General features: G+C 37.7%; 1 protein-coding gene across 2 annotated transcripts in view; it reads left to right on the top strand.

The window, feature by feature from the left end:
* LOC128865372 (chaoptin) overlaps window positions 1-14,478 on the top strand; it is a 186,177-nt gene that overhangs the window by 38,503 nt on the left and 133,196 nt on the right. For both annotated transcript variants that reach the window (XM_054105679.1, XM_054105678.1), the window contains exon 2: window positions 5,446-5,885. In XM_054105679.1, coding sequence (XP_053961654.1) covers window positions 5,447-5,885 — 439 coding nt within the window. In that variant the 5' untranslated portion in view covers window position 5,446. The remainder of the gene's footprint in view (window positions 1-5,445; window positions 5,886-14,478) is intronic.

Raw genomic sequence — 14,478 nt, 5'->3', positions numbered from 1 at the left:
ATTTTCGCTATCATGGCGGCCGCCGTAGCCGAATGGGTTGGTGCGTGATTACCATTCGGAATTCACAGCGAGATCGTTGGTTCGAATCTCGGTGAAAGCAGAATTAATAAAAACATTTTTCTACTAGCGGTCGCCCCTCGGCAGGCAATGGCAAACCTCCGAGTGTATTTCTCCCATGAAAAAGCTAATCATAAAAATATCTGCCGTTCGGAGTCGGCTTGAAACTGTAGGCCCCTCCATTTGTGGAACAACATCAAGACGCATAGCACAAATACGAGGAGGAGCTGGGCCAAACACCTAACAGAAGTGTACGCGCCAATTATTTGTTTGTTTTTATTTTAAATAACCAAAATTGAAGTAACAGAAATATGGGCGGAATATTTGTGTAACCGACCGAGCTGACTTTATTTTCCAAGAATTAATTCAAATTTTTTATATTTCTATTTAAACTTACATACATACATATACACGTAAGTATGTATGTCTTGATTTTCATCTGGTTCTATTTTTGGATTAATTTTTATTTTAATTCCACTTTTTCTATTTAAAAAAAATTTAATATTCACATATATTTTTATTTTTATTTTATTTTATTTTGAAATTTAGGGTTTTTTTCTATCCTAGTTTTTACTTTTAGCTTTAGGGGTTTTTTTCTATCCTAATTTTTACTAGTAATAGACGAACGTCTCCATAAACTGAATAATACAGGCTTCCCCACTCAAGTTTGTCCTGATGACCTGGTGACATATAAATACATAGTAAGCTCGCATAAGGAGATCAATTCTAACATGCAAGCCTCAGTTAATAAGCAAATGGTGCGCACCAGCTCGCTATTAACCCATCTAAAACTGCGCTAGTGCCGTTCACCTGGAAAAGGAACATCAATATTAAATATCCTGTCCCAAATGAATCGACTCTTCAACTCTCCACAGCAGCGAACTATCTTAGCAACAATCTTGATAAAATTCTCAATTGGAACTCTCATCTTGAGAAAGTTACTGCGAAAGCCCCAAGAGAATTCTTTGCTGGCACAAGGCTTCTATAGTCATCTACGCTTCCATGTCATTGTGGCCTAAATTAACCAACGAAAGGCGGTAAATGGTCTCAACAAATTGCACCGCATGATCCTTGTCGGTATAACAAGACCAATGAAAACATTTCCAACTGAAAAATTAGATGTACTCCTATGGTTAACACCTCCTTCCATTTTAAGTGAAAGTTAAGCCCATTGGAGCGCTTTAAGATTGAAAAGTATCTCCGATCTAAAAAGTGAAGATATGAAAGGCCACTTACAGATCTTTGAAGGCTTCCGACATACTCCTATTCTTTATAGTGTGATTACATTATCACCCAAACCAATTCTCTTTAGGAATTTTAAAGTTCTTATTAATGAAAAATGAAAAATAATTCTATCACTTTTAAGCCTGGATCCGAGAACTGCTATACTGATGGGCCGAAATTAGAAGATGGTAGAACAAAAGTGGGAATCGATGGGCATAAATTCAAAAATTCTCAACAACCTTCCGGGCAGATATATGTACATGGCATCGAGATATGTGTGAGGGAATGTCCCCGCAGAAAAATGAGAAGAAGCCACATTTACGTACTTTCAAATAGTCAGGCGGCTTTGAAAGCCCTTCTTTCAACTAAAGTTACCTCAAAAATGGTATATGACTACCGGAAGCTTCTCAACATATTAGGGAGCTTCATCACAGTATTATTAGGTTGGGTTCTTGGACACGAGGCGCATGAGAGAAATGAAGTAGCGGACCATCTAACTAAAAATGGGGCAATCATCTCCCCAATTGGTTCATAGCTTTCCTGTGGGCCACATTAACGCACTTCTCAGGAGATAGAAGGAGAAGAAGTTCGTCGAACACTGGCGAAATTCTATCGATCAACGACAAGCAAAACAATTTCTGACACCGGAAGGAGGAGTTACATGAACTACTTTCACTCAGCAGAGTAGAATTAAGACCTCTAACTGGTTACTTAGATACCATTTAAGCAAAATTGGTATCTCAGAGACCATCGTATGCTGATTCGGAAAAAAACAATTACGAAAAATTCTGGGACGTATAAGAAAATTAATACTTTGAAGCAGAAACGGGCAATCAATGTTGCCGTTAATGATATTGAAAACTAACGAGAGATCTTCTACTTTACTGATTCGTCTACTTTACTGATCTGAGTAGAAATTTCAGAGACACCTTTTGCACACTTTCGATTCTGTCGATTAAAAATTTGTGATATAGCCTCCAAATAAACGCGGCGTTTTCCAACATAGAGCGAACGAATACAGCAAATAATAAAAAAATTTGCATCAAATTTTGTGTAAAAAATGGAAGTAAGTGTTCAAAAATACTTGAAATGTGGACAGTGGCATACGGTGAGAGTACTCTGAGTCAAAAAAAATGGTTACAAGTGGCACAAGCTTTTCATAGAAGGCCGAGATGTTAAAGACGACGCTCGCTCTGGACGCCCTAGCACATCAACAGCCGATGCAAATGTTTAGAAAGTGAACAAAATTGTTATGAAGAGTCGTCGAATCTCAATTAAAGAAGTTGCTGAGGATGTCGACAAATCGGTTGGCTCATGCCGTGCAATCTTTTTGGAAATTTTGGGCATGAAGCGTGTGGCAGCAAAGTTCGTTACGAAATTGCTGAATTTTGACCAAAAACAACTCCCCATGAACATCGCTCAGGATTTGTTGAAGGACGGCAACGATGATCCAGATTTGCTTAAAAGGGCCATAACTGTTGACGAATCATGGGTACTCGTATATGGTTACGGTATCGAAACTAAAGCCCAATCGTCCCAATGAAAGAGTCCAGGAGAGCCAAGACCACACAAAGCGCGCCATGTTTGGTCAAATGTCAAGATTTTGCTGACTGGTTTCTTCGATTGCCATGGCGTAGTGCATCAGAAGTTCTTACCACAAGGTCGCACGGTATTTAAAAAAATGTTACCTTGAAGTTATGAGACGCATTCTACGTATCTGGGGGCCAGACGAATTTGTATCTCACACCGAATTGCATTGACGGTGCCATCAAAAACCAATCTCCGCTGAAATAAGAGAACGTAAATCGAGAACGGAAACGTTGCATTGAAATCAGCAGACAAGCGCTGGGCAGGAACGCCCATGGAGAGTGCAGAATAGGCAGACCTTGGGGTTCTTGGCGACGCTGCATCGACGAGGAATACAAAGCCGTAGACAAAACAATGACCTGGCAGCAAGAAAAAATATGTCCGGAAATCACACAAAATGGAAAAATTTTACTTTGTCCTTATGATCTGCAACGGAGACGAAGAAATGATGCTGATGATGACATTGAAGTTAAGCGCCATTTGCGTGAAGCAATACGAAAAAAACATTCGTGATTGTGGAAAAAAATGCATGGCTTTTGCATGTGAGAGATTATGTGACCAAAAACAACACCTTTATCATGCCTCAGCCACCGTGCTCACCAGATTTGGCCCCCTGCGACTTTTCCAAGTAGTGAAGGGACCCATGAAAGAACGGCGTTTTGCGACGATTGCGAAGTTAAAAACCGGATCGCTGAGACAGCTCAAAGACATACCAAAAAGTACATGCCAGAACTGCTTTGAGGATTGCAAAAAACGCTGGCGCAAGTGTTTTATATCTGAAAGGGCCCACTTTGAAAGAGATAAAATAGAAATTGATGAATAAATAAATAATTTTTGAGAAAAAGGAAAGTTTTTCTGTACACACCTCGTACTTGTTAGCCTACAATCATTAACGAAAGCTCTACATGAAATTGACTTATTTAAAATAATTTTTAGAGGTGAAATAACTTCTTTATCTCTAAAGTACTTTTAATTAAACTAATTAATAATTTTTTTTTTGTGTTTTTATTTTTACATATTAAAATTTTGTTTTATATTTATTTTTAATATTTTAGTATTAGGAAATCCTCATAGAAAACCCCTTCACTTACAAAAAGTAATAATAATAATAATAAAGTAGGAAAACAAAATATGGCCAGCATTTGTCAAAGAGTTTGGTCGCTGCTAAAGTTAAGGCAATTTTGTTGACAAGCACCTGACAGACAAGCGCTGTGACGCGCTACCCTCTTTACTTTACAAACTGTGTCCTTTGTTATTATTGTGGGAAAAGGTTCATCTAGCTGCGGGATAATTCATTATAAATGCGCAAAGAGCGTACACCTATACAACCACACCGGGCGCAAGAGGAAGAAGGCGCCTAGTCAAGTGATACTTCAGCAACATGAGTCTTAAAAAAATAAGTTATAAAAAGAATGGGTGGATTGCGAGCTAAAGCTGTGCACACAACAGCTGCTTGTGAAAGTTGTAGAAAACAGAATTAAAATAAGCAAGTTGCTGACATTATTCTCGGCGCTGATATGGTTGACGGCCAAAAAATAAAATTAAAGTTGATATTGCGGCTGCTGATGATGAGAGTGAAAATAATGTTGTTTTTGTCATGGGAATGCTAATGACAATCATTCTATCGCTATTTTGTGGCACTGGAAGTTGCCTTTTCTGCTGGTGACTACAGTTTGCTTATGCTGGCGCTGTTGCATAGAAATTGATAGTGTTGGCTTTGCTCTTGATGCGCAGGCAGAAGGTTGATGAAGGCTGAATTGAGTAGCGCAATGAATTATGCGAGGAGCATACATACACTATTTCACCAACAGGCAGCCGAGTCACCACTCACACCACTGCACTCCTATTTCTTTGATAGCACTTTTCTAATTAAACCTAAGCATAGTAGAAGGCGCTACGACTTTAAGCCACACTTTCGCTTCTTTACTGGTTAGCAGTTTAGTTGGTTTCATTAAATATCACTTGATGATAATCAGACCACAGGATCTCCTCCTAATTTCCTACCTCAGCTTTCCGCACAAACTTTTGCATATCTGTCATTTTATAAATGTATGCGCCTTCGGCTGCGCACCCGAGCCACTCGAGGCACCTGGCAAACTTCGCCCTTATTTAAGCGCTATGCATAAGCTATGCCTTTAAAATTAGAATAATAACATCTGTAGCTATTAGGAAAATATTAACTTTCAGGCAGCAGCAGATAACAATGTGAAAAATACAATATAATAACAACAACAAAGAGGGTATAGCATTATGGTTGGTTGCTGAAAGTTTGAGAAAAGTTTATGAATTTAAAAAGTTTATGAATTTTAAATTTGAGTGCTGAAAGCGTGCTGTCATTGGCTTTAATATTTTAATATAAATGAAATTTGAAAGCATTTAACTTAAGAATTAAAAAAACAAAAAGAAACCACACATTTTTTCTGTACCATTAATATTTTAGCAAAGCACTTGCTTTTGAAATTAGTTTATAAATTTTTTTTCTTTACCTCTCTTCTCCCCACTAAAGAGAGAATAATACTTTCGTCTCGTATTACTTTATTAAAATACAATATATATTTCCTTTTTCTCCCCACTCAGGATGGCACATCAACGTCCACAACTGCTCATCATCTCAATCTCCCTGCTCTATTGGTTTTGTCATACAGGCGAATGTTGGAAGTTCGATGGCGGTGGTCCAGGTGTACTCGGCCCTGGTACACATAACCCGCCTGCCCTAAATGTGCCCACATTTATAACCACTTACACACATTTGCGCACGCCACGTAGCGCATCAGCGTCACCGGGTAACGGCGGTTCGGTTGCGACTGCACGTGGTCCTCCACCAGCTGTGCCGCCACCCAGTGGGAATGGTGGCGCTGTTGGTGGTGGTAGCTTCGCGGCGCTGTTTAATGGTCAACAACAGGATATGTTGTATGCGTGTCCACTGAATAGTATGTGCCAGTGTGCGGGTTTGCCCAACGAGACGACCACCCTGATTGAAATCAATTGCAACGAAGTGGCGCTGTATAAATTTCCAGGTGAGTGAAGTTGATTGATTTTATTTAAAATGCGTTGTGGAAATTTATTTAATAATAATAAAAATCCATATAAATTTAATAATAATAAAATATTTTGGGTGCAGAGTCGTAAGCCCTGGCAGCTAGTACTGCTCTATATTTAGATATAAGCATATTGATATATCTAATAAATAATAATAATAATTTTGGGTGCAATAAATATGAAATTAATTTCCTTTTATTGGTATGTATATGCATGGGTGTGGGTTTGAATAAGTCGATAAATGCAATATTTTTTCGTCTACCATTTTGTCTTGTTGGGATTTTGTTAATCAGCATCGCCAAGATAATTTTTAGTCTTTTCCTTTATATGGCTAGTTTTGGGCGGGGCATCCATCTAGATAAACCATACAAAAAATGCAGATCGTTGCGTGTAATTAAAAATATAGAAATATTCACAAGAATTAGATGGGGAATATTTCAAACGGCTGTGTAAGCTAATTTCAGCTCCTGACAGATCTGGTCGTGAAATAGGTCTTCCGCTATCTTAATCTCACTACTTGTTGAACATGAAATATTCCAATGATACCATCTTATCTCCTTCCTACAACTCGCATAATAAGGGTTAGTGATAAATCATAGGAAGGCCCCTCCTCCGTGTTAGAAAATTAGGTGGGAAAGAGCTTAGACTGACTTGGTGTGTCCAACTGACGCCGAGAAATGAACGATTGGCGCGCTTTGTTAAACTCGGCCAAAAGTGCGTAAGCGGTTATCGCACCAATCAAAAAGAAGATAAGTTATAGGTTCCCTGCCTTGTTGGTCTCGTTTTTGTAGAGAGCTACGACTTGAACTGAAAAGCTTATTTTATCCACTTAGGGTTAATTCTTGACTTTATTTGCTAGTCCTTTTGTAGTAAAGTATGAAATATTCTACTGAGTTCCAAATTCTAACAAATATATATGAATTCTGAGGAAAAAGAACAATTCTAATTGTTTTTAAAGTCACAGGTCTAAACAACCGTTTACATTCAAACATATAGAATTTCACTAGCGCTTGTCTTTGACAATACAATAGAAAGTAAGTATTGAATGTAAAAATATCGCCATCTTAGCACAGGCTGAAAAAACTCCGACAGCAACTAATCTATACCGCCTACCTACACATTTCTTGCCACTACCCCATGGGTCGGTGCTCCGAACGTGCAGTCCCAGTCAAGGAATTCTTCGTCGAGAGCACTGCTGATTCGACTCAAGTACCATATTCGCAATATTCATTTTTTCACTTCCATAATGTGCGACTTACCTAGCGTCGTTTTGTTACCTACACCGTAAATAAGCATTGGAAATAACGTCTGGCCAGAATATGTTGGCATCTATGATTGTACCGAATGAGGTCGATTACCTTGAAGTTTTAAAGTGCATTTTTGGCACGGAATAAATATTCTTCAGATTTTCTTTTCTATGATGATTTTCTACAGCCGCCTGCATCTCACTGCCATCCGAAAATCGTCATCTTGTTTAAATTTGGGGTATGAAAAAGGTCAATGGGAGGCAGGTCCGGTCTGTAAAGTGGTTGGACAATTTTTCTAAATCCCATCATCTTCAAATTAATCCGCAAAAATGTTACCCAAAAAATAAAATAAATTTTTTTATTTTCTTTTACATTTTTGCGAAGCTAATTTTTTTAACTAAGAATATTTTGCCTTAAAAGAGGTATATTTTCTCGTGAAAAAAAAAAAAATTAAAAAATGTTTAAAAGATCCGAATACATAGGACTTTGAGTAACTCCTTACAAAAATTTTGAACATTCAATAAATCTACAAATTATTTTATTTCAACAAACTGTTACTTTACTTTTAGCTTAGATTTTACCTACAAGTAAACCAATTTTCGGAGTAACTGAATCTCTGAATTGAAAATACTTGCGCCACCTGACATAGATTCGCTCACCTATCTCCGCTCGTTCCCTCAAAAGTCGCTTCCACATTACCGGAACGATACGGATTTAAATCTGGCCAAACACTCGCACTTCCCCAAAACATTTATGGACAATGTTTTTAAACGTTACAACAACAATAATATGAATCACTGTTGCAACATAAAATGGGCCCTTTAACTTGATTAAATTTCATTTCATTTTCCTCTAAAAAAGTTTAAAATTTCAATCTTAAACGGATATATAGCAGGTATGGGTAAGAAATTTTATCAACCGGAAAATTCAGGCTTAAAAAAAAACAATTTTCCTTTTTCCATCCTCCAATCAGTCACGCAACCTTACTTGAACATAAAATTTTCTCAACAATTAAAATCTTCTACAACACTTCATCATCATAAATCTTATTGTTCGGTCCCCTTTTATTGTCTTTTCGCTGGTTTGCTGATTTACCGGCCAATGCCGAGACAAGTGAAGGACACTATGAAGCAAAAGTACGGTTAAATGCAATACAAGCTTGTGAGAATGAGCGATAGCCTTACAATAACGAAATTAAAGAGGGTTGCGCGCTGAATGTAAATAATGAATGGAGTGAAGTGTAAGGATGAAATGTACAAATCCCAAATAAGCTTCAAATATTTATAAACCAGATATTTTACCACTCTTGTGCTGATGAAAGATGGAGTAAAAAAACAAAAACAAAAATTATGCAGATTAAGTGAAACGTGCCAAGCTACTTCTCAATGCAAAAGGGTTAAGCGTTCATTGAAAATTTAGAGTAGCACAGATAGCAACGGAAAAAATTACGAAGTATGTCCTTTACGCGTTTTTTGCGTTTCTTACAAAATGGGTTGAGAAACCGAACATTTCATTATTACTTATATTTTATTAAAGCCAGGCAAAAGTTGGCCAGCGATTAATAAAAAATATTCTATTGATTATTAAAAGGGTTGAAGATAAAAGAAAAAGATAAATAACATTGAAGCTGCACTTCAAAATAAGAAATAAATAAAAGACAAAAACAACAAAAGAAAGTAATACAAAAAGTAGAAAGTAATGCAGTAAGCACCAAAGGCAAATTGTGCTGAAATACTAAACTTCAAAATTAACTTCAAATTAAGTATGGCGTAATCCTAAATAATTCTTAATGAACTGTCAGCGAAAATAGTCTATAATAATAATAAAATTAACTGGCGCATACGCCTCTTTCTGGGTATTTGGTCAAGCTGCTTCTGAGATTTTTCTTTGATGTTTTTCCACAAATGAAGGAAGCTACCGTCTTATACCGCCTCTAAACGGCAAGAAGCCTTTTATGAAGAGCTTTTTCATTGGAAAAAAATTATCTGTAGTCCTTCAAATTTTTACTTGTAATGAGTAAATGAAGAATTAAATTTTTGTTTCCATCATTCAAAATTTGGAATTCCATGAGGATTTTGGTAAACAGTATTTTTCATGAAGAAAACAAATTCTTATGCTGAAAGCAATTGTAAATTTTCTTTTAAATATCATATGCGACTAATATATTTAGCTTTCCGTTTATAGGAAATCATTGTTTGACAAGTCAAATTAAGCTAACCTAAAATATTTCGTGGAAGTTTTTTCCTCAAGTCTAGAAATGAAATACCAAATTGTTACTTTTAAATAAAATTCTGTATTTTTCTTTGATCAGGTAACACTAAAAGTTTCTGGAGTTCCGGCAGACGGTCTATACCGGCTGTAAGTTAAAGGCACGTCAAGTAATTTTACTTTAATAGCGTTATGAAAAACAAATTTTGTGAAAAAATCGATTTCTCGCTAATATTTTCCTATGGTGATTTCTTTACGATTCTACCTGTAAATGTGGCTTAACAAGGTAGCGGTCGGCTTCATTCTACTTTTCGTAATGAAGTGCGAAGTACGAGTGTCGAGTAAAATGAAGATCGTCCACAAACGGCGGTTGTTTCAGCAATGCGTCGATGCTGTGACATATGAAGAATAATTAAAATGGATTGGCATATAGCACATCTTTAGATTTCGACTGTCTGGTGTATTGCTAAAAGTCAAATAAAAACGATTTTGCATGATTACTTAGTTATATAGAAAGTTTGGAGTCGGTGTATTCCGCGTGGCTGAAAAAAGCAAATCGTGTGAGATGATGTAAACAAAGGCTCGAAAAAATCAAATGCGTTGCTTTTCCAAATATAAAAAAGTACATATATGATTATCGGGAAAGTCGTCCTAGTTTATTAAGAATATTCTTAAGTTGTGTTCACGAAACACTCCAAAGAAAATGATTGCTTCTCCCGTAAAACTGGGCCAATTGCTGCCATTACTCTTGAGCAAATGCAAAGATGAATGGTGTAGAATAATTTGTTTGCCTAAAGTCTTCGATAAAATAAAAAAAAACAAACGCTAATAAGCTGTATATATCATACTTCACCGTAACAACGCTGTCTTGATCTATCGCCTATCGACTTCTTCTTGTTCTCGTTCGAGGCTGTTGCTATCTGCATAAACATTTCAATAAAAATCGATCTAAGAATGGCCCAGCTTTTGCTACTTTTTAGCCTTAGTATGGAATTTGTTTTTGATGTTTTCGCCGACAGACGACTATAGCTTAAAGCTCTGATTGCTTGAAAACAGATCTTAGATCATGGTACATAAAACCAAATAATTCGAATGTAATTTTTTAAGCGATATCAGCAAACACCTTAAACCCACCAATTTACAAGTCAAACTGAGTTTTTTGTAGAGTGAAACTTCTTTTTGATGCTCATGTCTAACTACTCTTAAAGGCATTGCTGATCTTGCTGTTGTTTTTGAACCTGACACTATGGTTTCACAGCCATTTAAGTTACTTAATAACCAATGATTATTATATTTTAGCTTTTACACGACTGGTGCAGACTATACTGATTCTTATAAGTTAAAGGTGAAAAAAATTGAAACTTGATAAGGTCGAACCAAGGAGCACCAGGAGATTTGGTGGCTCCTAAAACACTCAGGCTAAAAAGCCCATTGTGTTTAAAGCTCTCGAAAGAGGGTAGATAGTCAAGGAAGGAAGGAGAAAAGTATCAGAGAAAGAGTTAGAAAAGAATAGAGGCAGAGATAGAGATGGTAAGTCCTGTGAGAATTTCTCAGATTCTTTGGCAAATCTGGAAATATCCCCCAGTTTTAGAGAACGAATATTACTCATTCTCACGTCATCGGAGCCCAAAACTCGTAGCCTTCCTCTAGCAAAAGCTGGACACTCACAGAGAAAGTGCTCAGAGCTATCCGTTTCCTGCAAGCACGACAAGCACATTGATGACTCAATGATTCCAATGGTAGTCATATGCTGAACCCATGGGTTGTGTCCTGTAATAATACCGACCATTAATCGAATGTCTTTCCTTCCAAGTTTTAGTAGAATGTTTGACAGTTTTCTGTTCGGACTTGTCACAAAACACTTTGCAGTTCTGCAGTGTTCTAGACCGGACCATTGCTCTTTATGTACAATAGATTGCCTACATAATCGCTGATCTAATTCATGATTCCTGCGGAACTGATTCCGATTATTGGCTCTGGGCGAACCGCTGATCCACGGTTGGCGAATTCATGGGCAATTTCGTTTCCTTGAACACCGCAGTGTCCTGGAACCCATATAAGTATAAGCTCATTCTGTCTTGCCACAGAATTAAGTTCCTTCTTGTACTTTTGAGCAATCTTTGACGTTTGTTTCGCGTTCTCCAGGGCCTTCAGTACAGGCTGACTGCCACTGAAAACTCCAATCTGTTTCCCGCTCCATCTCCTCTCGATTCTTCATTCAGCTACTTTCAGGATGGCAAAAACTTTCGTTTGGGAAACAGTTGCCATTTCACCCATAGCATAGTGATACTTATTACTATCGTTTAAGTACCATCCGGCTCCAGACCCTATTTCGTTCTTGGACCCATCGATAAAGAAAATATCAGTTAAACCTCCCTGAATGCATTCTTGATTGCTCCATTGCTCACGGAATGGAAATCTGACATCAAATTTCCTTCCAAACGTAATTGTGGGTATCAGATCGTCTTCAGGTGTCAAAAACAGTGAATACTTCTGAGATAGCAACTTAAAGATTTCTCTGCGTCCCGATACTCTGTCTGCGTGCCAGAAACCATATTTATGGAGTTTACACATTGCCTTTATTACTTCGAGTTGTATCTTAAGATCCAAGGGAAGCAAATCAAGCATAATATTTAGGGAATCGCCAGAGGTTGTACTCATGGCACTCTTAATGCTACGTTAAAGGTACTATACAATTCTCTCTTTCGGTTTAAGTTGCAATACTAAATGTAGTTTTTATACGCAGATCATTTCACGATTGTCATATTAGAACACCTGATTGCGTTCAAATGACCCTTGTTCGTTTTGATTTTCAAACTTTGAAGCTTGTGGATCCAACTCCTTCCTATAACGCGCGGTGCTTAGTAGATAATTTAAAGTAATTATACAGTAGAAGCATTAGTATTGAATTCTCATTTCTGTTTGACAATAGGACTGAAGCGATTTACTCACCTTTAACTCTTGAGTGCATTTATTTTCAGACTCTTCAAAAAAGTCTTTTATTGCTATTTAAAACGATTTATGTCTCTCAGGCTGCTATAGTAATAGCATTAAAATAAGCTAACGCATTCTCAAATTCTTTCAAGACTAGTTTGAATGCTGTAATGAATCTATTTTTCATCAGCTGTCACGATGCGATGAAGAAACCCTTCCTTTTTTTGCCGCTGGATCAGTTGTTCACAGGCGAAAAAACGACGTTCAGCATCCTTTGGTTTTAACTCATAAGGAACCCAAGTCCCCTGTTTCTGAATCATTCCCTAAGCATGCAATCGCTTGGAAATGAAGCAAGCTCTTCTTGCGTTTGACACGGATCCTCATTAAGCAATGCCTTCAATTCAGCGTCTTCGAAGGTTTATGGTCGTGCTTCACGCGGACGGTCGTCAACATTAAAATTACCGTCTTTGTAGCCACGAAACCTATTTCGGCATGTTGTTTCACTTAAAACAGCATCTCCATAAACTTTTTGTAACTCTCGATGCACTTCAGCTGCCGTTTTTTTTCGAATGAAAGAGGAAAATCAACACTTCCCGCAAATGACGATTATTCGGCACAAAATCAGACATTTTCACAAAAGCAAAAGTATAGGATACCAAAACAAAATCACTAATGTGTCAAAGCAGTTTGTTTACCATATCGCACTTGTTACGTTAAAGCGTAAGAACTCAAAATTTCCAAATTTTAGTTTTTTGCAAGAAAACAATGTACAGTGGTCATCTCTACCCACTGTAAAAATCGTTCGGTGGTTTGTCTAGTCTTTCGTTAAAAAAACGTTATGACTCTCTCTTTGTTTTCAGAATGACTTCTTTTGTCTCAACTAAAGAGTTACATTTTTAGTTGTCTCCAAGTGTTTGAACAAATTTGTGCCTGTTTACAACCAAACGGTTTGTTTAACTTTGTTTTAGTTACGTGTTATTTTTTCAGTTAAACAGAGACAACTCAAAATAACACCACTAAGTGTATAAAACAATTTCAGGAAAAGAGTAACAGCTCAAAAATTTGTTATTTTAGCGCAACTACTAAGCAAATAAGAATGAAAGAACCGTTATATTGTTTTTAATGATATTTTCGTGCAATTAATAGGACTATGAATAAGTTCGTGCGGTTTTTTTCGAAATTTGAAACTTTATTGACGTAAAATGGTTACAAATTTAATATTCAAAATATTGTCCATCGCTTACTACTACTTTTTCCCATCTTTCTGGCAATTCACGGATTCCCTTTGTGAAAAATTCGGTCGGTTTTGCCGCAATCCACGAATCGATCCATTTTTTGACTTCATCGTAATTACGGAAGTGCTGGTCAGCCAGGCCATGTTGCATCGATCGGAAGAGATAGTAATCGGATGGCGCAAGGTCTGGACTATACGGCGGGTGGGGTAGGACATCCCATTTGAGCGTTTCTAAGTATGTTTTGACCACTTGTGCAACATGTGGCCGAGCATTGTCATGTTGCAAAATAACTTTGTCGTGTCTATCGGCGTATTGCGGCCGTTTTTCTCGCAGTGCTCGGCTCAAACGCATCAATTGTCGTCGGTAGACATCCCCCGTAATCGTTTCATTCGGTTTCAGTAGCTCATAATACACAACACCCAGCTGGTCCCACCAGATACACAGCATAACCTTCAGGCCATGAATATTCTGCGCCGACGTCGATGTTGAAGCATGGCCAGGGTATCCATACGTTGCCCGACGTTTTGGATTGTCGTAATGGACCCACTTTTCATCGCCAGTCACAATTCGATGCAAAAAACCCTTTCTTTTGTGCCGTTGAAGCAGTTGTTCGCATGCCATAAAACGGCGTTCAACGTCTCTTGGCTTCAATTCATACGGCACCCAATGGCCTACCTTTCGGATCATTCCCATGGCTTTTAAACGTTTGGAAATGGTTGATTGATCAACTCCCAAAGTTTTTGCAACCTCTTCTTGCGTTTGAGCCGGATCTTGATCGAGCAATTCCTCCAATTCGGTATCCATGAACTTTGGCGGCGCACCCTCGCGTTCTTCGTCTTCCAAGCCAAAATCACCACTTTTAAAGCGTGTAAACCACTTCTGGCACGTTCGCTCAGATAGAGCATGCTCACCATAAACTTCCACCAAGATACGATGACTTTCGGCTG

Source organism: Anastrepha ludens, chromosome 5 (assembly GCF_028408465.1).
Source record: "Anastrepha ludens isolate Willacy chromosome 5, idAnaLude1.1, whole genome shotgun sequence".
Classification (NCBI taxonomy): Eukaryota; Metazoa; Arthropoda; class Insecta; order Diptera; family Tephritidae; genus Anastrepha; species Anastrepha ludens.
This window is presented reverse-complemented; position numbering and strand designations above follow the sequence as displayed.